Raw genomic sequence first — 25,688 nt, forward strand, 5'->3', positions numbered from 1 at the left:
ACGTTGAACAAGTCCTGTGGCATGTCTAAGCCAGCTCAGTTTGGTTTGAGGGAAACCCAGAACAGTGCCTGGCGCAAAGTAAATGCCCGATGAACCTTCACTTAGTTAATGAGACCCCAAAGGCTGGGCAATGACTACAGGTGGGGCAAGAAGCAGAAAGAGGAGCTCTGGGATCTGTGTGGGAGGAGAGTGGGGTGCTCTTAGGTGGTCTCAGGAAAACCAGGTGGGTCCTGAGTGGATTCCCACAGGCTGAGGGCCTCGCCCTTTGCTGTCACCCATGTCTTCTGTCAATGGACTTGGATTTTCTTAGGCAGAAGGTAGGAAGTGGGAGACCAGGTAATCCCAGTTTAGCTTCCCGGAAATTCCTGATGCTGTCAGAAGACCCCTCTGCCTGACGTATTATATACCAGGCTAAATCCAACCTCCAGGCCTTTCTACTGGCAGGACTCTGAGTATTCTTATCCTTTCCATCCCATCTGTCCTTCCTCAGGCTGACCTGACTGACCCCTTGTGGAATCTCTGACTTTCCCCCCACTCCTCATCCAAGCCCCCACACATCCTCTCTCCTCCTCCTTCCTCCATCTCTGTCCGGTCCCCTTCCCCTCCCCCCACCACCTCCACTCTGTCTCCAGCTTTTTTTGGCTGCCGTCTCTTCCTCCTCCTCCTCCCTCCTTCCCTGACGCTGAATAATCAGGCCTGGCTGTCCTGGTTTCTGGAAATATTCGTGTGTGGGCAGTGGCTCAGGGCTGAAGCAGGGAATGGATGCCTGGGGGCGCTGGGCAGCCCCAGGCCCCCAGTGCAAAGACACCGAAATCCAGGGCTGTGGTCCATGCCTGTCTCCCTCTGGGGAAGGGAGAGCAGGAGGTTTATTGAGCAGTGGAGGAGGGGTGGGAATTCAGAGGGCATGGACACAGGCCATTTCGTCTCCCAGGTCCTCCTCATCAAAGCGAGAGAGGATAGATTCCTCATCACTATACAGTGAGCTGGTCCCCTGCGCCAGCAGGTCACTGGCGGCACTGTCCATCTCGTCCAGTGTCAGGCGACACGCATCTGCAATCTCCTGCTTGGCCAGGGCCACAAAGCGTGGGTCTTGGGCAAAGAGGCCCAGGCCCTCGGAGATGAGCACCTGGGGGCACAGATGGGATCAGAGTTGGCGGAGGGCGCAGCATGGAATCAAAGCAGTGTGCACAGAGGGGTCAGTGCTGATAAATGATGCAGCGTCCAGGAAGGTGCTGGGAAGTCACCGGGGACAGTGGTGCGCACTTCATGCCGAGCAGAAGTTGCAGAGCAAAGTGATAGATCATCACAGGCACAGTGCAGAGACCTGGGGTTGGGGGGGCCCTTTTCCCTCCTTCCCAAGCTCCCACTTCCTCCCCTTCTCCCTCATCCCTCTTGCCCGTGTCCCTTCTAGACTCACAGCCTCCACCAGGCTGTCAGCACTGCCCCTCTTGCCATGGCTGGAGTCTGAGTGGGTTCCAGGCATGTGCAGACAGGTGAAGGTGCGCAGAGGACCCCTGGATTTGCCGAGGTATCCCTCCCCCGCTGCACCTTCCTCCACCAATAACAGGGGGGCGTAGAGGAGCCGACCCCGTTGAGGAGGGGTTGCCCAGGAACCCTGGACCAGAACAAACATCAGGGAGATAATGACTGAAGGGTGGGATATGAGGACTCACCCCTGTGCCTACCTCTTACCACCGCCCACCCCCCAAACACAACTGGAGTCAAACTGAATGCAAATAAATCAGACTTGAGTTTATTCAAGAGCATAGAAGACCTGGGTGTAAATCTGACCGCTGCCACTTACTGGCTGTGTGATCTTGGGTAAGCCTCAGTTTCCTCATCTGTAAACTGGGACTAACAGCAGTACCTATCTCACAGGTACAGTGTGGCTTTTGTGAATTCATTTTTTTTTTTTTTGGTGGTCAGCAAAGCAATGTTTATTGCGCTCCCAAAGAGGGAGGGGACCCGAGAGGGTTGCCCCCCTCCTTTTTCTTTTTTTTCTTTTTTTTTGCTTTTGTGAATTCACACGTGCTCCATTCTTCAGAAGACATGTGGTGTGTTTGATAAATTCAGCCCAGGCTAACTCCACCCCTCCAGACCTCAGCACCCCATTCCCCACCTCACCTGTGCCCTGCCGGGCCCTGAGTTGCGCCCACGATGATAGGTCCCTGGGATGGGTAAATCTTCACAACTGCCCTGGCGCCGCAGACACTGGATAGTAAAGGAAGGCTTCCGACCTGGGGGTGGGGGGAGATGCATTGGGGGGGCAAAGAAGAATGTCAATGCCACCCCAGCCCTCTGCCCCTCTGACTCTTGGGGGGGCCCCAGGATCCATGCCCACTCTCACCCGCAGGTGTGGGGGGTAGCAGACGGCGGCGTGGTGCGTTGTGCCCATCCAGGTATCTCTGGGGTCTGTGGGGTGGCAAAAGGATGGGGCGTGGGGGAGTCCCTGCCCTCTCGTCTAGGTAGGAGAGCCTGTGCGGGAGAGAGGGCTGGGGGTGAGCTCAGGCCTGGGAATGGGCAATGGGGTCCCATTAGTCCTGCCCTCCTGCACGTGGCTCATGGGGTCATCCTACGTGTCATGGCCAAGGTCCTTGGTGGGGACTTCCTCGTCCTCGTCCTGATTCTCCTGGTCTTCGTTTCCCTTGGGCTGAGAACTTCCTTCTTCTGGAATGGTGAAAATGAAACCCCCAGAGCTTCTCCTGGGGAAGGTGAAGCAAGTTAGACCAGATTTCCCCACAGATCCCCCCACTATGTGGCCCTGGGCTCCTGGTTCCTTCTTGTTCCATGTCCCCATCCTCTACAGAAACACTGGGATTTTAGGGTTTTTCTTTTTTTCAATTGGGAAAACTCACATAACATAAAATTAACCTGTTATTTTATTTTTTAATATTTTATTTATGTATTTATTTATTTGAGAGAGAGACTGGGGGAGGCGCAGGGGAAGAGGGAGAGAGAGAATCCCAAGCAGACGCCACGCTGAGTGCAGAGCCTGACTCGGGGCTGTATCTCATGACCCTGAGATCATGATGTGAACCAAAATCAAGAGTCGGATGCTTAACCGACTGAGCCAACCAGGTGCCTCAACCTGTCATCATTTTAAAACGAACGTGGGTTTTCTTTTAATAGGTGTTCCTCATGGGAAGGACCCAACATCTCAAAAAAATGGAAGTTGGCCTGTTGAAGAGACACCTTCAACACAGGAACTGGGGGTGTTTTGGGGGAGGTGAGGAGGAGGCTATAAAAGCTAGGTGTGACTTCATTTCATTCTTGCATTATCTCTGTGAGGTTGGTGCTGGCATTATCTCTGTGAGGTAAGTGCTGTTATCATCCCCCTTTGACAGGTGACACAATTGAGGAAAATGGAAACTAAGTGACTAGCCCACGGTCACTTAGCAAATGGCAGAGCCAGGATATGAACTTAAACTCATTTAGTTCCTTGTTACGTGCTTTTTGTATTAAACCTTTGCATTGCCTTTCTCATATGAATCCCTTCTTACCCTCTGTTCCCATTTGAGCCTTTGAATCCCTTCCATTCTTCCCAAATTTCCATTCAAAATCCCCCTTGCTCCTGAATTACCCCCATGTAGTGGCCAGTCCCTGCCTTCCTTTACAGTGTCCCACCAGACCCTTGACCATACCTGTGGCCATGGGATCCAGCCTGGGGTCCACTGGGCTGCCTGGAATTGGGAGCCCCCCCATCGTCATCACTGGGCCCAAGGGAGAGTGAATCCGGAGGTCTGTCCCCAACAGGCAGAGACACAGAAATCACGGAGCTCCTGCGAGATGGGGGCTGGGAGCCCATCGGGGCCTGTAGAAATCCCAGGACTGAATGTTGCCATTCATGTTACATCTAAGTCACTTGGTCAGTACACAAGTCACTTGGAGTTTATTTCCAGTGACCTCCCTAGGGGCTGAATCTGGGTCTCACCCTCCAACAGTGGATGGTAGGTATCAAATAAACGTTTGCCTGTTGTAAGGGGGCTTCTCTGGGGACCTCCTCCCCAAAGGCAATGTCAAAGTTACGTAAGGAATTACGGGAGTATTTTTTACAATCAAATTCCCTAGGGGAGTGAAAACTTGCCCTCACTTTGTACATTTCCGTGTTCTTCTCATCTTCCTCCTCCTCTCCCTCCTGCCCCTCTTCCTCCTCCTCCTCATCTGTGTCACAGGTGAGGGCCTGCCTGATCTCAGGACCCAAGTCCTGCAGGCTCCTCAGACCAGCCTGTGGGGGTAAAAAAATAGGGAAGCAAGGCAGCTCAGTGTCCAAACTCACCCATTCATAAGCCTGCTTCCCATGCAGGAGTGTGGGGTGGGGTAAGGGGTCCCTCAGCCACCCCTGACCCTCGGTGAGTCCTGGGACCTCTGTTTCCTCGTCTGTGACATGGGTTGCACGAGATCAAGAGGGCAGTCAGCCTCAGCCGCAGTGCTCCCACATACCCCCACCCACCCAAGGCCCTCTCTGAAGACCTGAAGGTCAGAGGAGGTACTTGAGGGGGCCTCGCTCCCTAGTAGCCCCTTTTCTTTCCTCCTCCTGAATTTGCGGAAATAGTCCTGGATCAGAAATGTGGCATAGAATTTGCCCACGGTGACCTCTTCCTCTGGAGGCAAGGGAGAAGAGGCAAGGTCACACAGGGGTCCTGTGTTCCCCCTACCCACAGCATAGACTCCCCTTCTCCTCCTCCCTCCATCCACTGCTAGTTTTGTGATGGTGAGCAATCATCTGACATTTGGGCGGGCTCAAGGAATTGGGGAGGAGCTAGCTCACCGTCAGCAGGGGGGATGACCTCATCTAGCAGTTTCTGCTTCATCCGCTTCCAGATCTTTTTGATGACAATCCGCAGCTCCTGATTGGCCTGTTCCAGGTTCCCTGCATCAGGAGAGGATGTGGGGCATGAGCCAATAGGAGGAGCCCTTCACAGCCACTCCTTCCCTGTTGGAAGGGGCTTCACAAGCTTCTACTGCAGTCGCACACCACCCCCATTGAACAGGTGGTAAAACAGGCCTGGAGAAGACAAAGTCACCCATTTTGAGGGTCAGTGCCAGGGGCCAGGCCCATCACTCAATGAGATTGATCCCTGCACCCTCCCCAGGGGCTCTCCCTCTCCTACCCCTTCCCCATCCCTCCCATGCACCTTCTGTCTTGATCTTCAAGGATGTCCGAACCAGGGCAAAGAGTGTGGCATTGAATGTCACTGTCCCATCTGAGTTGAGGGGCATGTTCATCGCCACAAGTCTCTACACACACCAGGGACATGGAACCCACTTTGAGCAAAGGTCAGGGATGAAGGCATTGGATGCCCAGGGGCAGAGACCTTTGAAGAGAAAACCAAACACACCCTCCCCACCCAAGACAGGGTCCCTGCCCACCCCTGCCGTGTGATGGACAGCCCTCTCCGGCAGGGAGGGTGGGCAGGTGCACAGACCTTGCAGGCCACTCGGTGTGGGCACAGCTTCCCAAATCCCAAGGGGGGCTGAATGCGTCTCAGCAGGGCAACCACATCCAGGTGCTTGATGCATCCCCTGGGGTAGGTGGGGGTGGGTGGAAGGCACCACTGGATTGGAGATACCTCTATCCCTTTCTGAAGACTCCACCAGCTCATCGCTACCTTCCTCCCCCCACCCCTCCTCAACAACCCAGAGCCTGCCAGGGAAGAATCCGAGGGCAGTTGGGGAAGACAGAGGACAGAGGCAGTGGGAATCTTGGGGCATCTATTGATTAGGTAATGGGAGACACAGGTCAGAGGTTCTGGGGCTGGGGGAACTGGGTGGAGCAGTGCATTGTCCCCTGCAATCCCAGTTATATGGTTACAGGCCATACTTGGCTCCAGGGTCATATTCAGACCAGATCCTCTTGAATTCATCGAGGTGATGGGGGCCCAGGATGGACCAATCTCTGGTTAGATAATCAAAGTTATCCATGATGACAGCCACAAAGAGATTTATGATCTGTGGGCCAGTGAACAGTGGGGGTTAGGCAAAGGGCAGAGCCAGGTATGGGGGGTTGGTGGGACACTGAGTTAAACTTATGGTTATCAGGTCACAAGTCCCTGGGTTGATCTTATCAGACCAGCCCTTTCACCCACTCTGAAGATCTGGGCTCCCCACCTTGTCCCCAGACCCCTAGGGGCAGCCCCCATGACAGTGGTGGTAGTTGTGGGGAAACGGTCCTCACCAGGAAAGCACAGAGCATGAAGAAGCTGATAAAATAGGCGATGGCAAAATTGCTACCACAGGTAAACTCCTCGCCAGGGTTGACGTCAGACTCAGGGTCACACCGATTCCCGGGAAGGCTGGCAAGCATTATCTCCTGCCATGCCTCACCGGTGGCACACCTGGGGGTCACACAGGGGGGCCATCCTGGAGGGGAGGCTATGAAGTCATGGCAAGTGGCATTGTGGGGGCTGGAGGGGTGGAGGAGTGACCCACTTCTTGCCAGGGGTTACATCTGGCACAGATAGATTTCATAAAGCATTTCAATATTTTAAAAGCTGGTGTGGCCATGACGATGACAGTCATGTTCATCAGGTATCGCCATGTTACTGATGGGGCACTGAGGCCTAAGAAGAGGACACACCTTACAGCCAGAAAAAGGATGGCTGAGGCTAGATTATTATACAAGACTCTTCAGATCACAGCCATACATAAAAGGTCTCAGGCAAAATGGAGCCCCATGCTGCCTTGTTATTTCTGCAGCTCAGGCAGTCTGGGGCCCAGACAGGTTGTGTGGGCTCCCAAGGGCATGCCGGGGACCAAGATGGCAGTGGAGGGGGGTAGATGTCACCTGAACAAAAGCAGCACAGCCTGTGGAAAGGTCTGGAAGTTGTTGTTTCGGTTGATCTGTGTGCCATCCTGAAGAGCCACCTTGCCAAACATCTGTGGGTGCACAGGGCATGTGGCAGAGGGGCAAACCCATGCCTCCACAGGTTGTCACCCATTTCACAACTTCTAATACTCAAAAGATCCTCACAACCCTGACGTGCAGACACTGCTGATCCCATTTCACAGATGTGTGGACTGACTCAGTGTCATTCAGCTTGTCTTTCAACCCACCACCCCCAATGTGGGTGAATTCCTACCCAACACCCCTCAGCAGAGGAGTGCCTGAGGGATGCTCCCTAGGGTCGCCACTTGCCTGCATCCCAATGACTGCATAAATGAAGAATATCATTGCGATGAGAAGAGCCACATAGGGCAAGGCCTATGAGGGTGAAAAGGAGGATAGATATTCAGGTCCAGGCAGAGAACTGTAAGCCCCAGAATGCACTACTCCCTCAAGCCTGGGCCTGCAGAGAGATGTGGCCCATCCCCAAAGTGCCCATGACTACCAGTGTCTCCCAAATGTGGACATGGTATCAAATACAATAGAATAAGGTCAGTGAGGCCAAGGCATGTTGGGAATTGGGAGCCTAGAAAAACAGAGAAAACCAGAAATGGTAAATTGCAGATGGATATGGCACACTGGGAGATTTAGTTCTGAGGATGATAAAAGGACAGGCTGAGAGGTGTGAGATAAGGGTGAGGGGTGGTCAAAGGCATGGGGGGTTACCTGGAAGGACTTGATGAATGTCCAGAGCAATGTGCGGATTCCTTCACCTTTACTGAGAAGCTTGACTAGCCGCATGACTCGGAAGAGGCGAAAGAAAGTGATGGAAATGCGGGAACTGTCCTCAGAGCTCTGAGGTTGGGGGTGTGGTAGGTATGATCAGTCTACATTTGCCCCAGCCACCTCCCTGTCTCATGCTTTGGCCCTCCCAGCCCCCAAATCCCTCAGAACTCAGGCCCCGGGATGGTCAGGGAGCATTTCTAAGGACTCTCAGGAAGAAAGGAAGGGAGGGTGGATGTGGAAAGAAGCAGAGTCCCTGTTGTGAGGTGGGGGCTACCTCGCCAAGGTGGCCACCATTCTGAAGGGAGATATGGCCAAGACAGAGGTGACAGAGGAGAGAATGAGATCACAGGCCCAAACGAACAAAGGGAGAAATGGTGTAGTAGATATAGGGGATAATGGATGGTAGAGTCATTAATGAAGGGATGATGGAGAAGTTTATATGGTAGTGGATCAAGATGGTTGTGGGGAAAGTTGGCAATGAGGGTGGAAGGGAAATGAGAGGGTATAGGAAATGATGGCGGAGAGCCAGTGGTTTCATGGAGATGATGGAGACATGGAACCAGCAGCATTGTCAATCGAGGTGATAGAGCCATGTAGTACCCAATGGAGGTGATGATGGAGCCAATGGTACAGAGCCGTGAAAGACCCAGCGTCAGAGACAGTGGAGTCGTTGGAGGAAATGGAGCCAATGAAATAGTCGGAAGAGACGATGGAGCCAAAGCAGAAGTTGGTGGAGGTGATGGAGCCAATGGAGGGGGATGTAGAGGCAATGAAGGAAATAATAGAAATAATAAGAGAGTCATTTCAGGAGATGGCAGAGCCAGAGGATAGGTTGCAAATGGAATAAAGGAGCTGGTGGAGGGGGACTTTGGCTAAACCCGACAGGGACTTGGGAGATACAGAGCTAGAATGAGGAGCACTGAGTCTCCAGAGGTAAGGTGGAGGTAAGTGAGAGGCACCTACTCATGTGAAAGAAAGCCTTGGGGTTGAGGTGGGGGAAGGTTGGGTAAGTGGAGAGGCCAGTCCTTACGTTGACTTCAGTGACGGCAATGTCTACTACGCTGCCCACCACAATAAGAGCATCAAACGTGTTCCAGGCATCAGCAAAGTAATGCTGTAGGCAGGAAAAAAGCAGAGCCTTGTCTTCTCAGAGCTAGCAAGCTACATAGGGGGCCAGTAGTTATAGGGGATATTGTGGAGGCAAGGCCCAGCTTGGACCACATGTCGGGCCTACATCTGGATCCCTCTTACTCCCTGGTCTCATGAGTCCTTGGTTGCTGCCCCCCTGAGAGCTCTACAATGAGCTCCGCCCCAAGGAATTTACCCACTGCAGGGGAGTCTAGGGCTAGAGGGGGCACCTTGGGTTTGAAGGCGATGATTTTGAGCACCATCTCAACAGTGAAAAGGCCAGTGAAGACCATGTTGAGGATGTCCATGGCGTAGTTAAAGGGAGCAGTCTGTTCGTAGTGCTGGGAGAGAAAGCCAGGTGTGAGGACAGAGCCTGAGAGTCAGTGACCTGTTCACCCATAACCAAATATTTTCTGGCTTGGACTGAGGTGAGTCTGGAGATGTGGTAGCACTAAGCATTGGGCAAACCCCTCACACTGTCTGTATCCCAATATGGGTATTGGGATACCCACAGCTCTAGATTTCTTAGCTTTCCTTGCAGCTACTTCCAACTAATGAGACAGAAACAGACGTCTGCTGCCACTGGGCAGCTTCCATGAAAACTATTTTTGCTTTCCAATAAAAGGCTCAAATGAGGAGAGCCCCCTGGTGCAACCTTCCCTCCTTTTTCCTGCCTTGAATGTGGTTTTGATGCCTGGAGCTGTGGCAGTCATCTTGTGACCATGAAGCAACAATCATGAGAATGAAAGCCAACTTGTTAAGAATGGTGGTGGAGAAAGAGCCTGGATACCTGATGAACAATGATCAAACACCCTACCTCTACACTGCTTGTTATGTGAGGTAGCTACCATATTTTGTTGACTCCAGTATGCACATCTTTTCACACTTAGAATCTCTGGAAATGGGGTGCATTTCACAATCAATGGCAATTTACAATGGCCATCTGCCATTTTCCTCACATTCTTCTATCTCTTAAGTCAGGATGCAACTTCCAATTATTGGCCTTAGATTTGAAGAAATGTGGCAAATATTTTTATAGCTTAAGTCTCTGTCAGTTGGGGGTTGTGTTACTTGCAGCCTAAAGCATTCCTAATGGTTCCCAAGGGATCGTGTGGACAGAACAGGGTCAGATGTCTGGCAGGGGTCGGGTGGGGAGCTCAGACCTGCATGGCTAGAGCAACCGTGTTGAGCAGGATGAGCAGGAACATGAGGTACTCGAAGGCAGCAGAGTTCACAGTGGCCCACACACGATACTGGTGTGGGTTCTTGGGGATGTAGCGGCGGAGTGGCTGGGCCTTGAGGGCGTACTCCACACACTGGCGCTGCATATGGGTGCAGGGCATGAGTGAGCAGTGGGATCCCAAGGCAAGAGGGTCGTGGGGAGGGGTTGGAGGCCATAAGGTGAGGGGTCAGAGGTCACCTGGTTCTTGTCCAGCTCACAGTTTTGGTATTCCTGCTCGCCCTGGGCACGGAAGGTGATGATGACAAAGCCCACAAAGATGTTCATCATGAAGAATGCAATGATGATGATGTAGACAATGAAGAACACTGAGATCTCCACGTGGTAATTATAGATAGGGCCCTTGTCCTCTGCATTTGCATCGATGGCCTTGTATAGTAGACTGGAGAACCAGTGGGAGTAGGTGAGGAGATATCCCAGCCCCCTGAGACCTGCCCCCAGACACCTTATAACAGACACTCTAGAATCTCCTGCTTGGTACCCCAAAGACCCCAAATCCCATGACCTAACCACCTGGGACTTCCATGCATACCCCAAGAAACCCCACCTGACCTCAAAGACCCTTAAATCCCCTGTCTCAGCTCTCTGGAGACCCAGAGATCCCTATACAACCTTCTAGAGAATCCCCACCCCAGTCCTCCAAGACCCCCAAATCCCTTAAGTTCCCATGGACCCCTAAATTCCCTTCTTCAGCCACCTGGAGATCCTCATGCAGCTGCCCAGAACTCCCCCATAAGCCTCCAAAGATCTCTAAATCCTGTCCCATCAACTTGAATTCCTTGCTCCACCTTCCCAAAGATCTTCAACTAGAACTCCAAAGATCTGGTGGCTCTCTGAAAACCCCTAAATCTCCAGCTCCATCTCCTCTGAGACCTCCCCCAGTGCCCCCCTCCAGACCTCTACCTGGTCCCCCCTAAATCCTACCCAGTCCTCTCTAGACTTCCTCAGAGACCTCTAGCTAATTCCTGGAGACACCCCCTACCCAGTCCCCAAAGCACCCCCAGCCAACTTCTGGAGGACCCCCACACTGTCCTCTGATGTGCTCACCAGTCCTTGGAAAACCCTATCCAGTCTCAAGAGACCTTTATCACAACCCAAGATACCTTCCTCAGGGAGATCCCAGCCTAGAGACTCCTGCCCTATCCCCTGACCATCCCTGGGGCCCTGCTCCTTACGCAGGCCAGCCTTCGAAGGTGGAGACAGTGAACAAGGCCATCATGGCTGAGAGGACATTGTCAAAGTTGAAATCGCTGTTGACCCAGAGCCGCTCCCGGACCAGGGGCCGTGAAACATCTCCATCAGGGTAGACCAGGAAGGAGCCCCTGTGGATGTTGTAGACAGGCTGGGTGGGTGAGCAGGGGTGGGGAGCTGGGGAAAGGGGACTGGGGTCTCCAGAATGGAGGCAGCAGAGCATAGCGGTGAGGCTGGATAGCCTGGGTTCAAGTCCTGCCCCCCCCATTTACTAGCTGGGTGACCTTGGGCATTTAACCTCTCTGTGCTTCAGTTTTCCCCATCTATGAAATAAGGATACTAACAGAACATATTTCCTGGCTTGTTACAGGATTCATTAAGTCACTCAATGAGAATAGTGTCTGGCACATAGTTGGTACCATATATGTTAGCCATCTTCACCATTATCATCATCGTCACCTCTCAGGAAAAAGTAATACTAATAATCAACATTTATCAGCACGAAGTATATGCCAGCCACCGTACTCGGTAGAGCACATGTAGAAACTTGGCATTGTAATTCACACTTCATGCAGTAATTCATTTATTCCTCACAGCAGCCTTGTGAGATCTGCACTCTTTTCAACCCCATTGTTCAGTTAAGGAAAATGGGACTCAGCAAGGTTGAGAAATGTACCCAAGTCTCATGAGATGAATTTGAACCAGGAATGCCTGACTACCCTCTACAGGACTCTTAGGATGGAAGCCTGGGACTTGGTGGCAGTGGCCATGGGTGGGGGGAGTGTTTGGATTTGTGGGGGGGGGGGTCTGGAGTAGAATGTAGGCAACTCTGGAGAATGTGGAGAGGGCTTTTGGGGAGGTATTGGGGGGTCTCTTAGGGCTTGGTGATATCTAGGGCCTCTGCAGCTCTTGGGGAAGTTCTGGGGGCTGTTGTGGGGCCTTGGGGAATTCATGGGGTTTGGGGGGCCTTGATAAAAACTGAGGGAGTCTCTGCAGTTCTTGGGAGGAAGCTCTAAGGGTTCCAGGGGCCTTGGTGAGATCTAGGGGCCTCTTTGGTCTTTGGGAGGGGTCCCGAGCTCCATGAAGGGCAGGGTTTGGGGCACTCACTTGCATTCTTGGGGGGTGTGTCTGGCTTCATCAGTGCAACTGTAGAATTTCCCCTGTAGGGAGGATACTTGTCAGGCAGGTCACCCCTTAGTCCCCACCTTGACCCCACCGTGACCTTCCTCTCACCTTGAAGAGCTGCACGCCAATGCAGGCAAACATGAACTGCAGGAGCGTGGTCACAATCATGATGTTCCCGATGGTTCGGATAGCCACAAATACACACTGCACCACGTGCTGCAGGCACCCACAAACATGGTTAACGAGACTGGAGGCCGCAGCAGCCAGGGGGTAGGGATTCCGGCTGTAGATGGGGCTTGGGGACTTGGGCTGGGGACATCTGGTCGTGGATCAGGGATATACGGTCAGGGCCATGTGGGCACCAACCAGGAACAAGTGTTTACCAGGAAGGAGTATGTGGCCACATTTCAGGAACTCGGGTCAGAGAAATGTGGCCGTGGGTAAGGAATTTAGAGTCACTTGTAAGGAACATGGGTCAGGCCACGTGATCCGTGGTCTGGGATGTGTGGTTACACGTTGGGTCCAGGCTGTGTGGCCATGCATCCACGCAAATGGTCAGTCTGATGGGAGATCCTGGCCCTCAGAGTGGGGCAGGGCATGGATCCTGTGGGTTTGGGTGAGGTTGGGTTACCTTGAGTCCCTTGGCCCTGTTGATGGCTCGGAGAGGCCTCAGGACTCGGAGTACCCTCAGAATCTTCACCACTGAGATGGCGCTGGAGCTGGGGAAGGGTCAGTCCTCAGGCCCTGGCCCAGGCTTGGCATCTGCTCTGGGAGGAATGGAGTGAGCAGGGGGCGGGGGCAGGGTCACTCACTGGATGCCAAAGGAGATGAGGGACACGCTGACCACCAGCAAATCCAACAGATTGAACCAGCTACGGCAGAAGGAGCCTGGGTGCAGGAAGGCCCCAAACACTGTCATCTGGGGGAGGGGGAGGGGGACATCAGGCTAGACTCCAGGGGTGGGGACAGAGAGGGGAGGAGGGTATGGAAACAGGAGAGGTGGGCTGTGGGGGCGGGTGTAGGGTGGGTTGGGGCAACTGGGGGTATGACTGGGGGCCTATTCGTTACCTTTAGTAGAATCTCCACGGTGAAAATGGAGGTGAAAGCATAATCAAAGTACCCTAGAATCTGGGGGGCGAGAAATAGGGGAAGCCACTGAGTCATAGCTGAGGGGAATCCTAGGGGTGTGTGTGTGTGTGTGTGTGTGCGCGCGCCTCTCTGTAAGTTTTGCTGTCCCTCCCTCCCCTTTCCTTCCCTTCCTCTCTTTCTCCCTCCCTCTCCTTGTGCCCGGTAGGACAACCCTGGGAGTGTTCCCCCAGCTCCCAGCCAAAGGCTCACGTGGTTGCGGAAGGAGTGGGCTCGGATGGGGTCCTCAGCGGCCAGGGACACACTGCTGAGGATGATGAACACCAGGATAAGGTTGGTGAAGATATGATGGTGGATGAGGGTGTGGCAGGCCTTCCTCAGCCTGGGGAGTGGGGGATGGGCTGTGGTCAGAACCCAGAACCAGAGTTGATTGGGAGAGACCCAGGGAGACAGCTCAGCCTCTTTTGCATCAGGCCAGTGCACCCTGCCAGAGCCTTGGCTGCTCCCTGGCTCTCCACCTGCCCCAGCCCCTCCTGCCTCGGCCCCCCCCACTCCCAGCACTCACGGGTTGGTTTGGCTGAGACAGAAGAAGGCACTGCCCTCAGGGATGGGTACCACTTTCTCCTTGGGTACAACTTCCTGCAGGAGTTCCACATGCCCTGCACCTCCCTCCTCCTCTTCCTCTTCCTCCTCCTCCTCCTCTTCTTCCTCCATGCCTGGCACCAGAAGAAAATCAAAAGACAGACAATTAATTAGAAAACATATGTAAAGCCCCTAGAATAGAGCTTGTCACATGGCAAATTCTTCCCATCTCCCTGCTCCTCAGAGAAGGGATTTTAGTCTGTTTTGTTTACTGTTGTGTCTCCAGCACTTACGACAGTGCCTGGGACACAGTAGAAGCTCAGGAAATGTCTGTTGAATGAACATCGCTATCCTTGCATTTCAATACACACTATTTTACAATAAAGGCTCTGAGAAGTACTGCAGTAAAACAAAAATCTGTTTCTCTTCTTTAATCCCAGACTCCCAAATGTTACTGCCCCCACACCAAGCCCATTACCTACCTACCTACCTTTATTTATTTATTTATTTATTTAAATTCAATTAGCCCACATATAGTACATCGTTAGTTTTTGATGTAGTGTTCAATGATGCATTAGTTGCGTATAACACCCAGAGCTCATCACATCAGGTCCTCTCCTTAATGCCCGTCCCCCGGTTACCCCATCCCCACCCACCTCCTCTTCCGCAATCCTCAGTTTGTTTCCCAGAGTTAAGAGTCTGTCATGGTTTGTCTCCCTCTCTGATTTCTTCCCATTCAGTTTTCCCTCCTTTCCCCTATGATCCTCTGCGCTATTTCTTATGTTCCACCATATGATAATTGTCTTTCTCTGATTGACTTATTTCACTTAGAATAATGCCCTCCAATTCCATCCATGTCGATGTAAATAGTAGGTATTCATCCTTTCTGATTAAGCCCATTACTTTCAGGATGATTTCAGAAAAGGCTTCTCCTCAGAGAGGAGGATCTCAGGGGTCAAGAGCTCTGGATGGGTGCTGTCTCTAAGGTCCCACACCTCCTCCACCTGGCCCTGCCCACTTGCCTGCTCCTTCATTCTTTCTGCCCTCCTCTTCCTCATTCTCCCCACCAGGCACCTGGGGACAGAAAGATGGGGGTCACTGATGGTGCGGGAGACACTATAGGATGGACCCGGGGTGAGGCACGGAAGGAACACAGTAATGGAGGGATGCACAGGTGGAGGAAGGGGGTTAAAGACACACACACATAGACAGGTATTGGTGGTAATGGGAGGTGTAGACAGTGCCCAGGCTTCTAACTCACCAACACTCCATTTTCCTGGGGGAGAGCCCCCTCAGTGCTCTTCTCCCTGTGAGAGAAAAGGGGAGTGATTGCTAAGGATTGCAGCAGATAGGTGAGGGTGAGGGGAGTCAGTGCAGTCAGAACAGACCTTTCTTTTCTTTTTTTTTTTTTAAGATTTTATTTATTTATTCGACAGAGATAGAGACAGCCAGCGAGAGAGGGAACACAAGCAGGGGGAGTGGGAGAGGAAGAAGCAGGCTCATAGGGGAGAAGCCTGATGTAGGGCTCGATCCCATAACGCCGGGATCACGCCCTGAGCCGAAGGCAGACGCTTAACCGCTGTGCCACCCAGGCGCCCCAGAACAGACCTTTCTGAGGTCCCATAGAAACTCCTGCTTCTGCCTTCATCCCCACAGTCTGTTCTTTTCAGAGCAGCCAAAGGGATCCTATTAAATCTTAAGTCTGGCACATTCTTCCTCTGTTCACACCTCTCCCATGGCTCCCATTCACTCAGAGCAAAAACCAAAGTCCTCACCATGGCCCAGAATGCCCCCAATGGGTTCTCCCTATTCCTCCATTTGAGCTCACCTCCTACCACTCTCCTCCTTGCTCACCCCTCTCCAGACTCACTGGTTTCCTTGGGGTTTTCTTGAATGTGCTGAATGTGCACCTCAGGACCTCTGCACTTGCTGTTCCCTTGTCTTAAGCACTCTTCCCCCAGATATTTTCATGGCTCACTCTCTCACTTCATTTGGGTGTCTGTTCAACTGTCACCTCTGCGTAAAGGCCGTCCTTGACTACCCTAACCAAAACAGCAACTTCCATTTCTCTCTACTCTTTTATTCCATCTTATTTTTCTTCATTATATATCAATAACATATGTTTAATTAAATTATGTTATATATTCATTTGTTTGTATTTTGCTTCCCTTCCCCAACTAGAATGTCATCTTCGTGAAGGCAAGGACCCTGTCTACCTTGACCCCTGTCATCTCCTCAGTGTCTAGAACATGGCCTGACACAAAGTAGGTGATCAATGAATGCACACTGAATGAATGAGGACCAACAGGTTGGATCTGGGGATATGGATTGCCAGGGTGACCGAGGCATCTCTGGTGGTGTGGGATGTATGTGTGGGGACCCAGTCAGGGATCCCAGGGAGAGACTGCTTTGGGGGCAGAGCCAGGCATCACCTGCCCTTGTCCTTGGCAGTCCCTGTATCTCCGCTGGCCAGGTTATCCACAGCAATGGCGAGAAACACATTCAGAAGGATGTCTGGGGTGAGCTCAGGCTGCAAAGTTTGGAGAAGCAGCCTGCCTGTGGACTGCCCACATCCCCTTAGCTACCCCCTGTTCTACCACCACCCAGCCCCCCAAGGCACCAAGGATACAGTTGCCGCAGATGAAGAGGATGATAAAATAGACACACACCAACATTCCTGGGAAGAAGGGGCCACCATAGGCCATGATACCATCATACATGACCGCATTCCAGTCCTCGCCTGTCAGGATCTGGGGGTGAGAGTTCACTGTGAAGCTCCTTGTACCCTCCCACCCTATGGTTCCCCCCTCCCCACCCAACCCACCTTTCCCATGGTCTCCAGACCCCACCTGAAAGACAGTGAGGAGGGCCTGGGGGAAGGTATCAAAGGTGCTTCGCTTGGTATGGGTCTGGTCAAAGTTGAACTTGCCCCCAAACAGCTGCATGCCAAGCAGGGAGAAGATGATGATGAAGAGGAAGAGGAGAAGCAGCAACGATGCAATGGATTTCATTGAATTGAGCAGGGATGCCACCAAATTGCTCAGAGACGCCCAGTGCCTGCAGTAGAGATGGGGGAGGCAGGGTTGACATGTCCCCTGGTGAGTCAGAGCCAGGGCAGGACTCCAGCTTGAAATGCACTGGGGGTGGGCTGGGTTAAAATGAGCTTTGGAGTTGGGTTGAGGTGAAAATAAGATGTGAGGGGAAGGTTGAGTTTGGGGTTAGGGTTGGCATTGAAGGTGTAATGAGAGATTAAGTTAGGATGGAGGTTATATGGAAGTTGATGAAGCTAGAATGGGGTTTCAGGTTGGGACTGGGACTGAGATTGGGGTTAGGGACTGTGGCTGGGGATGGGGTTGGGGTTAGGGGTTAAAAGAGTATTTGGAGTTTTAGATGACTGAGTTGAGGATAAGGTTGTGGTTGAGGGTTGGGATAGAAGAGGGGATAGGCTGGTGATGGGTAGTAAGGAGGGCATGTATTGCATGGTGCACTGGGTGTTATACGCAACTAACGAATCATCGAACTTTACATCAGAAACCAGGGATGTACTGTATGGTGACTAACATAATATAATTAAAAAATTAAAAAAATAAAATAAATAAAATAAATAAAAGAAGAGGGGATAGGGATGAGATTGGGTCTGGGTCTGGGGTTGCAGCTGGAGATAGGCTACTGGTTAGGAGTTAGGGACATGGGGGTTGTGGCTAGTGATGGGTATGGGCTGCAAGTTAGGGATGAGATTGGAGATGGGATTGGCCTTGGGATTGGGTGTTGGGGCTATAGATGAGCTTGCATATGATGAATGGCTAGGGGTTGGGGTTAGAGATGGTATAATGGTTGCAGATGAGTCTAGAGGTGAGTTCAGAGATGGGGCTGGGAATAATGTTTGAGCTGAAGTTGAGGTTGAGGAAGGGGATGGAAGTGGAGTAGACACCCTCCCAATGGACTTTAATCTCTACAAGGCGAGGGGCACGTGGGTGGCTCAGTTGGTTAAACATCCGACTCTTGATTTCTGCTCAGGTCATGATCTCAGGTTCATGAGATCGAGCCCCTCATCAGGCTCTGAGCTGGGTGTAGAGCCTGCTTAAGATTTTCTCTCTTTCCTTCTATCTCTGCCCTTTGCCCCCACTCGTGCTCTCTCTCTCTCTCTCTCTCTCTCTCTCTCTCTCTCAAAATAATCTCCATGAGGCGGGAACTTGTGTCTGCTTTGATTGCTGGTGTTTCTCTAGGGCCTGGAAGAGTGCCTGGCACGAAGTAGGCACTCAGTGGATATTTGCTAAATGAATGGTGAGGCAGATAGTCACTGGAGCTGGGGAGGGGGCTGTTAGGGCTGTGCTTGGGGCCCCAATCCTCCCCTGCCCCACACACCTAGTGACTTTAAAGATCCTGAGGAGGCGCACACAACGGAGCACTGAGATGCCCAGGGGCTGCATGGCGCCCACCTCCACCAGGGTGGTCTCCAGGATGCCTCCACAGACCACGAAGCAGTCAAAGCGGTTGAAGAAGGAAGAGACATAGGCAGAGGGGCCCAGACCGTACAACTTGAGAAGCATCTCTACCGTAAACAGACAGAGCAACACCTTGTTGGCATACTCTGTGGGGAGAGGGGCAGAGGGGACTGGATTGGCCAATTTCCTCGGTGACGTGTGGGGAGGTAGGGGCCATGGGGCGATCTGGGGTAGCTGGTATCGGGCCAGACACAGGCTGGAGGTAGGGCGAGGGTTAGGGATTGGGGTGAGTTTGTAGGTCAGAGCGGGTGAGGTTTTGAGGGGCTTGGAACTGGGGTGAGGGGCAGAATCAGGGTGGGGGCCTCGGTCAGCCTCTGTGAGTCCAGGAAAACTCCACTTCAAAAGTAGTGTTAGAGTCTGGGGTTGAGTTGGGATTGAGGCTGGTTTGAGACTTGGGGTCAGAAGCGTGTTCAGTATGCAGGTTGGGGTTGAGATTAAAATGAATAACAGTAAGAACGAACACTTCTAAAATGTTAGCTTTATGTGGACCAAGCCATGTTCGAAGCACTTTTCACTTTAACTCACTTAATCCTTCCAACCACTCCATGACGTGGATATGATTACTAGCCCCATTCTGTAGATGGGGAAACTGAGACACAGAGGGGTTCACCTGTCCAGACAGTGTGGAGTTAAGATTCTGGACTCTGGAGCCTCCTGCCTGGGTTTGCCACTCACCAGCCGAGTCCCGGGATTAATCATTTAATTCTTCAGTACCTTGGTGCTCGGTACTTTGCGCCTTAGTACTTGCTTCACATAAGGTTTTGGCGAAGAGAAATTGAGTTAGTACATGAGAAGTGCTGCGAACAGAGCTTGATGGACACGGCAAGTGCTACGTAAGTGTAAGCTGCGGGGTGGGATGGGACAGGTTAAGGTTCCTGCATCATTAGGGCAGGAGGGCCATGTCTGGGGGTCTGAGGAACCCTAGAGATCCTGGATTTGGGTTTCTAGGGTGGAGGGAATTGGGGGCTGGGGAAGAGGGCTGGCAGTCCGGTGGGGAGGGGCGCACCCTGGATCTGGGTGAGCCACATGGGCTGCCCGTGGTGCTCTGAGGCGATGGTCAGCGTGTTGAGGAAGACGAGCAGCAACACGGCCCAGTAACAGGCGGTGGACTTCACAGCCCGCCGGCAGCGCGCCCGAAGGCCCCGGTTGGCTCGGCGGAGGCGGCGGCTGGGGGGAAAGGCGAGCCCACTGGCTGAAATCACCTACCTAAGCCAGGCCTGGGAGGCTCTGATGGGGTAGCCTGGTGGTCATGGGGGACTTGGAGGTGGGGCTCACGCAAAGTCATGGGGCCCAAGAGTCCTGTAATTTTCCCAACTCACCAGACCCTGGTTTTCATGATCTTGTTTCTGGAAAAGAGGAGGATGGAAGGTGGGTGTCATAAGGGACTAAAAGGCAGTCAGTGCAGGGGTTGGAGGTCAGGGGCTGGGGTCAAGGTTAGAGGGTGAAGTCAGGACTGGCGTCAGGGTCTGGACTGGGTTCGGGGCCAGCCAGGGGGTGAAGGGCTGGGGGCCCTCACAGGCAGCGTGTACAACTGGCCAGAACCCCCTCCTCCTCTTCCTCATCGCCTGGGGTCTCTGTCATCGAACCAGTGTCACTGGCTGGGAGGCTGGCTGTGGGCATAGGGTGGGAAGAGAGGTCAGTACACGAAGACCCCAGGGTTCCACCCTTGGCTTTCTCCTCTGGCCATCCCACCCCCTCCCCCATCTGGATGGACCCCCACCATGGCTGCTGGTGGAGTGGGTGGAGCGGGTGGAGTGGCTGAACCAGCGAAGACGTCCTCTTCTCCTAGCGGTCAGCTCTGCCAGCTGTGGCCCTGCGGGACAGGAAGGACAGTTGGGGAGCATGGCCTGAGGCTGGGTTAGGGCCATGGTTGGGGGGGGCTCCTATTTGGAGTCTTGGTTCTGGGTACGGTCTGGGAAGGGCATTCAGGTCTGGGTCTGATTCCAAGTACTAGGCTGGAACTGGGGGCTGGGCCTAGAGTGGTTGCCGGTTGGGGCGGGGTCTCAGGAGGGCAGCCCCCATCTGACTCATGTGTGGAGCAGGGAATGGGCCAGACTGGGGCTGCCTACGGTGGCCGGCCCGGCCCTCTTCAGCCATAGAACCAAAGTTGCCATCAGCTGAGGGGTCCTCGATGTCCAGCTCCTCTGCCTGCGTGATCCAGTCCAGGTAGCCCCGCAGGTCCTCCTCCAACTGCTGCTTCTCCCGCAGCTTCTGGAAATCCCCTCGTGCTTTGGCCTTCTCCCTCTCTTTGGAGAACTCCCTGCAGGAGGGAGATGGAGAGCTAGGTGGGGGAACCACCCTGGCTCCCTTGCCTTCACCAGTCCAGCCCCACGGGCCTCCTTGCTGTTCTTTGAATATGTTGAGCACCTTCTAGCTTCACCCTGGCCCTTCCCTTTGCTTGGAACACCCTTTCCTCAGATTTCCACATGGCTCATTCCCTCATCTCTTCCACATTTCTACTCAGATGACACCTTCTCAAGGAGATCTGCCCTGATTGTCCCTATTTCTAATGGCAAGACTTGCCCATTTCTATCTTTGTCCTTCCTTTCTTTCCAGAGCACGTAGTCCATATAAAACACTACATATGTGGGGCGCCTGGCTGGCTCAGGTGGTGGAGCATGTGACTCTTCATCTCAGGGTTGTGGGTTCAAGCCCCACATTGGGCTTGGGGCCTACTTGAAATAAGGCAAAATTTCCACAACCCCCTACATATATGTGCGTGGGGGGGTAGGGTGGGTGTGTGTATACACAATCTGTTGTGTATGTTGCTATTATCTGTCTCTCCCCACCAGAATGTAATATCCAGGAAGACAAGGAATTTTTGTCTTTTATTCCATTCCTAGAATGGTGCATTGCACACAGGAGATGCTCAATGTCGACTGACGGAATGAAGGGGTATTTCAGGTGGGTTCTGAAAGGATGCCTAGGAGTTTGCTAGGAACAAAACAAATGGGACAGGGGCCGAGGGGCAGTATGGGGGGAGGTGTCTAGGCTCCTCACCCACTCAGGACACCAAGCACAAGGTTGAGGACGAAGAAGGATCCAAAGATGACGAGACTCACGAAATATAACCAGGGCAGCTCATACCCCATGGCATCCTGCATCTGGGGAGAGAGAGGACATGCATCTCTCAGGATAGGCAGACGCTCTCGCCTGAGCTGAGGGAGGAGGAAAAGCAGGTGCAGTCTCGCACTGTGTGCCTTTCCTGCACCTCACCCAGTAGAGGACGTCTGTCCAGCCTTCCATGGTGACGCACTGAAAGACCGTCAGCATGGCGAAGAAGAAGTTGTCGAAGTTGGTGATGCCTCCGTTGGGCCCTGCCCAGCGCCCGCGGCATTCGGTCTGGTTCAGGGTGCACGCACGCCCCGATCCCGAAGACGCGCAGGGCGACGGGTCCTCCTCCGCTTCCACGTCTGTGGGAAGACTGGAGCTTTGGGTTCTGAAGCATGCCGACCCATGGTCCCTGCTACCCTGGAGTCCCGCCCACCTGAGAAGTTCAACTCAGGGTTCAAGATTTTTCTAAATCAAGGGCAACTGTAAGCTCCTAACTCTGCTAGATCAGGATTCTGAACCACCGCGAAGTCGTGAGTCCCAACTGCAGGTATCTGGGGAGGAGAACTGTAGAACTTGCGGTGGAATCTTGTCAATAACAGTGGGCCATAAGCCTGGGGGAGGAGTCTCGTGAATTGGGAAGGGTGTCTTGAAAAGAGGGCGGGGGCGAGGCCTGGTGGGGTTCTGGATAGAGGGCCTGAGTACTTGGGGCCAGTTCTGAAGGATGGAGTCAAGGGCCAGGTAGGGTCTTGGCCTGTGGGCGGGGTCTTGTGATGGGGCGGAGCTATTAGCAAGGGGCGGCCTTCCTCCGGGGTTGGGGGCGGGGTCTTGAATAAAGGGGCAGGGCTTGTTATCCTGGGGGTCGAGTCCTGCGGATTTGAGTGGGTTTTTCTGAGAACAGGGTGGGGCCTAGGAACCAGTGGACGGGGGTGTTCTGTCCCGCGAGGGGTGGAATGGCTGACCAGATCCCAGGAAGTAGCATGTCTTGTGCATGCGTCCAAGGAACAGCTCGAGTCCGATGATGGCATAGATGATGATGACGAAGAGCACGAGCAACGCGATGTGCAGCAGCGGCACCAGCGCCTTCAGGATGGAATTGAGCACTATGTGCAGGCCTGTGGGGGGAGAGGGGCGAGGTCGGCCTAACCCCCTCCGCCGTGCCTCCCCCACCTCCAACCTCTGGGGCGTGCCACTCACTTGGGACCCCAGACACCAGCCTCAGTGGCCGCAGCACCCGGAACGCCCTCAACGCCTTCACATCGAAGCCCCCCGGCTTCCCACCGGTGTGCGGGATGTCCCCCGGCCGACCAGGGCCCTGCTCCAGTAGCACGCTGAATAGCCTGATGGGGTAGCACGGGATGAGGAGGCCGAGGGAGAGCTTGGGACCTCCCTCCACCCCTCCCTTCTCAGAAAAGCACAGGTCGCCGTAACTGGAAATGCAAATAAGTTTAAAATATGTTAATAGTCCTGATTCTGGCTGCCAAATGGGGGCAGTCGGAAGCAGACATTTCCCTGAGCCCCGAACTCAGCGGGCCTGGGGTAGGAAGTTGAACTAAGGTGGGGGTGTCCCCTGCAGACGCGCACCCGACCACAACGATGATGAAGTCGAGTAGGTTCCAGCCGTTGCGGATGTAGGCGCTGGGATGGAGCACCAGCCCATAGGCCACGATCTTGAGCACAGTCTCCACAGTGAAAATCACCAGGAACACATACTCCACTTGCTCCTGAGGGCGGAGCCAGGGGCGGGGCGGGAGAGTGGGGCGTTATTTGGGGGTGGGACTTGAGGGCGGCTAGGAAAAGCGAAGCGTAGTCGAGGATCTAAGGTACGGCAGGATACGAGAGGGTCATCTGGGTCAGCGAGGAGCGGGGATAGGGGGCTTGAAGGGTTGTGGTGTGGTTCTACTGGGGCTGCATCTGGCTTGGGGCGAGAGGGGCGAGCCTCACCAGGTTGTGGTTGGCAGTGTTGGAGTCATCCTCTGGGAAGGGGATGTAGACCCCCAGGGCTACACAGTTGGCAAAGATGGTCAGCAGGATGAGGATGTCGAAGGGCCTCAGGTGGACAGTCAAGGACCCAAGCAGATAGGTCTCAGAATCCCCACATTCCGTTGGGGCCTTCCCCATCCAGTGCTGACGCTTGACCCAAGGCAACCAGCCCTGACATTCCCAACCCCTGCCCTGACCAAGGCTTTGACTTTGAATCCCCTAGAAACCTTAGCCGTCCCCAACTCATGCCTTGATTTAGTCCTTGACTCTTGACACTCCTCTTCCCAGTGACCTTCACCTTTCTCAACTCACCCTCTAATCCAGTTCTTGACTCTTGATCCCTAGTGACCTCAGCCTTCCTCCATTCCAGCCCTGACCCAGTCCTTGACTCTTGGTACCCTGGTGACCCTCACACCTGAGCCCTGCCCCTGGCCTTCCAGGATGCTTCCACTCCACAATGCTGATGCAGGACCGCCGCAGGGGGTTGGCCAGGGTGAGGCAGAAGAGCGCCCGGGGTGACCGCTGAGCACTGGCCACTGCCACCGTCTTGTGCTTACTGTGCTGAGTCCTTCTCTTAGGGGTTTCCAGGCCCGCTGCCCCGTTGGTTTCTTCACCCCCCGATGCTGGAGGCCCAGGGCACAGCCCCCATTCAGGACCAGGGCCTGCCCCATTGGCTGGGCTAGGCTCCGGGGTGGTGTCTGTGTGGAGAAACCAAGTCAGGGAGGGAGGGGGTATTGGGGCAATCATGGTTGCCTCCTTCCTGATCCTATTCCTGTGTCTGGGGGAAGGAGAGAAGAGCATGTAAAATTAGAGAGATTTGGGGGGGTGTCTGAGTTAAGAATTGGGGGGTAAGAGTTGTTGTAATTGATTGGGGGCAGAGAGAGTTTGAGAGAAGGGAGGGCGAGATTATATTTCCAAGTAAAGTAGACTTTGCTGTTAGACTTGGTAGGGAGTTTAAATTGACATGGGGTGGGATTAAGTTTATGGCTGGAGGCAAATTTAGGGTTAAATTCAAGTGGTGGATTTTGGATGGTTTCCATACAGGTAGGAGTGGAGTGTGTGAGTTGGGATTAGAATTAGGATCAAGGTTGGGGTTAAAGTTAAGTTTGGATGGGTTTTGAATTTGGCATTGGGGTTTTCAGCTAAAGCCATTCCCAATTCCTGTGGCCTTGTTCTAGCCTCTGAGGGGCAGTAGGCTGGCTTGGTTAGGGTCCCCAGCATTGGAATAAACAAGCTGTCTGAATTTTAATCCTGACTCGACCACTTGGCAGCTGTGTGCAGCCTTGGGAAAATTAGGCAGCCTCCCTGTGCTCCAGTTTCCTTATCTGTGTAATGGAATGGTGAGTACCTACATTATAGAGTTGTCTTGAGGATTAAGTGAGTTCTTGACTTAGAATTATCCAGAGTTATTCAGAATTCAGAATAATGTCTGGCACAGAGTATTATTCCCATTTTGCGGGCGAAGAAATTGATGCAAAACGGGAGGTGATTTGATGAAGTGGCTGATTTGGGATTCAAACATATGCAATCTCTGAGTCTAAGCCTTCATGACTTACTACCACCATCAAATGTGTTCATTCTGTCTCTCTCTCTCTCTTTCTATTTAGTCTTTAAAAAATTGATCTATGCTCTTTTTGGAGAGTCAGAGACCTACTCACTAACAGTATTGGTATCTAGATGTTGGGGTTGAGGTTAGGTGAATTTAGAGCTCATACTAAGGGGTGTAGCTACGTTGGGGTTTCGACTCTAACGGGGATTTGCCCTCTGGTTGGTAAGGTTTGTGTTAGGATTAAGCTTGGGGCTGGCTTTGGAATTGGACCTTGGGTGGGCGCTAGGATGGAGGTTGGGGCCAGGATTAGGGTTGGAATTCAGTTGGGAACTAAAGCTATGGGTAGGGCTGGGAGGCCATAGGGGTAGGGTCTGAGTCAGGCTGAATGTCAGGGTTCAGGTGGCATAAGGCTATGTTTGGTGCTGACTGGGATGGAAACAAGGTGATGTGGTTCTGGTCCCCTGGTGGCTCTCCAAGGGTGGGGTCCTGTTGGGTAGTAGATGGGTCAGAGGGGCAGAGGGTAGAGCAGAGCCTAGGCTTGCTCCAAGGGTCTGCAGGGGTGGAAGGCTGCTCTCACCTTTCCCGCCTTCGGAAGCCGACATCCTCCTTTCAAGGTTGAAGAGCCATCTGCACACAGCC

At 53.2% G+C, this 25,688-nt stretch overlaps 1 protein-coding gene across 3 annotated transcripts; it reads right to left on the reverse strand.

Moving 5' to 3' along the window:
• Positions 1 to 895: 895 nt before the first annotated feature.
• Positions 896 to 25,651, reverse strand: CACNA1F (calcium voltage-gated channel subunit alpha1 F). Of its 3 annotated transcripts, none has more exons than XM_011223079.3 (48): positions 25,627 to 25,651; positions 23,946 to 24,198; positions 23,462 to 23,567; positions 23,102 to 23,241; positions 22,715 to 22,857; positions 22,480 to 22,632; positions 21,683 to 21,879; positions 21,467 to 21,570; positions 20,569 to 20,726; positions 20,187 to 20,279; positions 19,983 to 20,076; positions 19,786 to 19,812; positions 19,473 to 19,633; positions 18,327 to 18,552; positions 16,811 to 17,018; positions 16,591 to 16,711; positions 16,394 to 16,475; positions 15,223 to 15,268; positions 14,984 to 15,035; positions 13,945 to 14,095; positions 13,632 to 13,761; positions 13,362 to 13,421; positions 13,106 to 13,212; positions 12,925 to 13,012; positions 12,402 to 12,509; positions 12,276 to 12,328; positions 11,153 to 11,299; positions 10,158 to 10,359; positions 9,901 to 10,059; positions 8,968 to 9,078; positions 8,640 to 8,723; positions 7,884 to 7,904; positions 7,550 to 7,678; positions 7,136 to 7,201; positions 6,785 to 6,876; positions 6,176 to 6,335; positions 5,822 to 5,949; positions 5,427 to 5,523; positions 5,136 to 5,238; positions 4,769 to 4,870; positions 4,471 to 4,601; positions 4,091 to 4,225; positions 3,642 to 3,811; positions 2,577 to 2,702; positions 2,348 to 2,475; positions 2,125 to 2,237; positions 1,418 to 1,615; positions 896 to 1,126 (listed from the first exon to the last, which is right to left on the reverse strand). In XM_011223079.3, the coding sequence occupies exons 1-48, from the start codon at positions 25,649 to 25,651 to the stop codon at positions 896 to 898; spliced, it is 5,919 nt and encodes a 1,972-aa protein (XP_011221381.2). The 3 variants fall into 3 exon arrangements, with proteins under 3 accessions (XP_011221381.2, XP_002917793.2, XP_011221382.2); XM_002917747.4 differs by having other exon boundaries at positions 20,536 to 20,726; XM_011223080.3 differs by having other exon boundaries at positions 20,536 to 20,726; positions 23,946 to 23,963; positions 25,590 to 25,651.
• Positions 25,652 to 25,688: the final 37 nt, after the last annotated feature.

The sequence above is a fragment of the Ailuropoda melanoleuca genome, chromosome X (genome assembly GCF_002007445.2).
Source record: "Ailuropoda melanoleuca isolate Jingjing chromosome X, ASM200744v2, whole genome shotgun sequence".
NCBI classification, from domain to species: Eukaryota; Metazoa; Chordata; class Mammalia; order Carnivora; family Ursidae; genus Ailuropoda; species Ailuropoda melanoleuca.

What these genes read in the sequence shown, in the direction of transcription:
- CACNA1F (XM_002917747.4), bottom strand. Translation starts at nt 25,651, where the DNA reads ATGTCGGCTTCCGAAGGCGGGAAAG. An exon ending in TGTCTCAGCCAAACCAACCC is followed by an intron (nt 13,762 to 13,944) that starts GTGAGTGCTGGG and finishes CCCACTCCCCAG; the next exon opens with GCTGAGGAAGGCCTGCCACA. An exon ending in CATTCATCAAGTCCTTCCAG is followed by an intron (nt 7,202 to 7,549) that starts GTAACCCCCCAT and finishes TCACCCTCATAG; the next exon opens with GCCTTGCCCTATGTGGCTCT.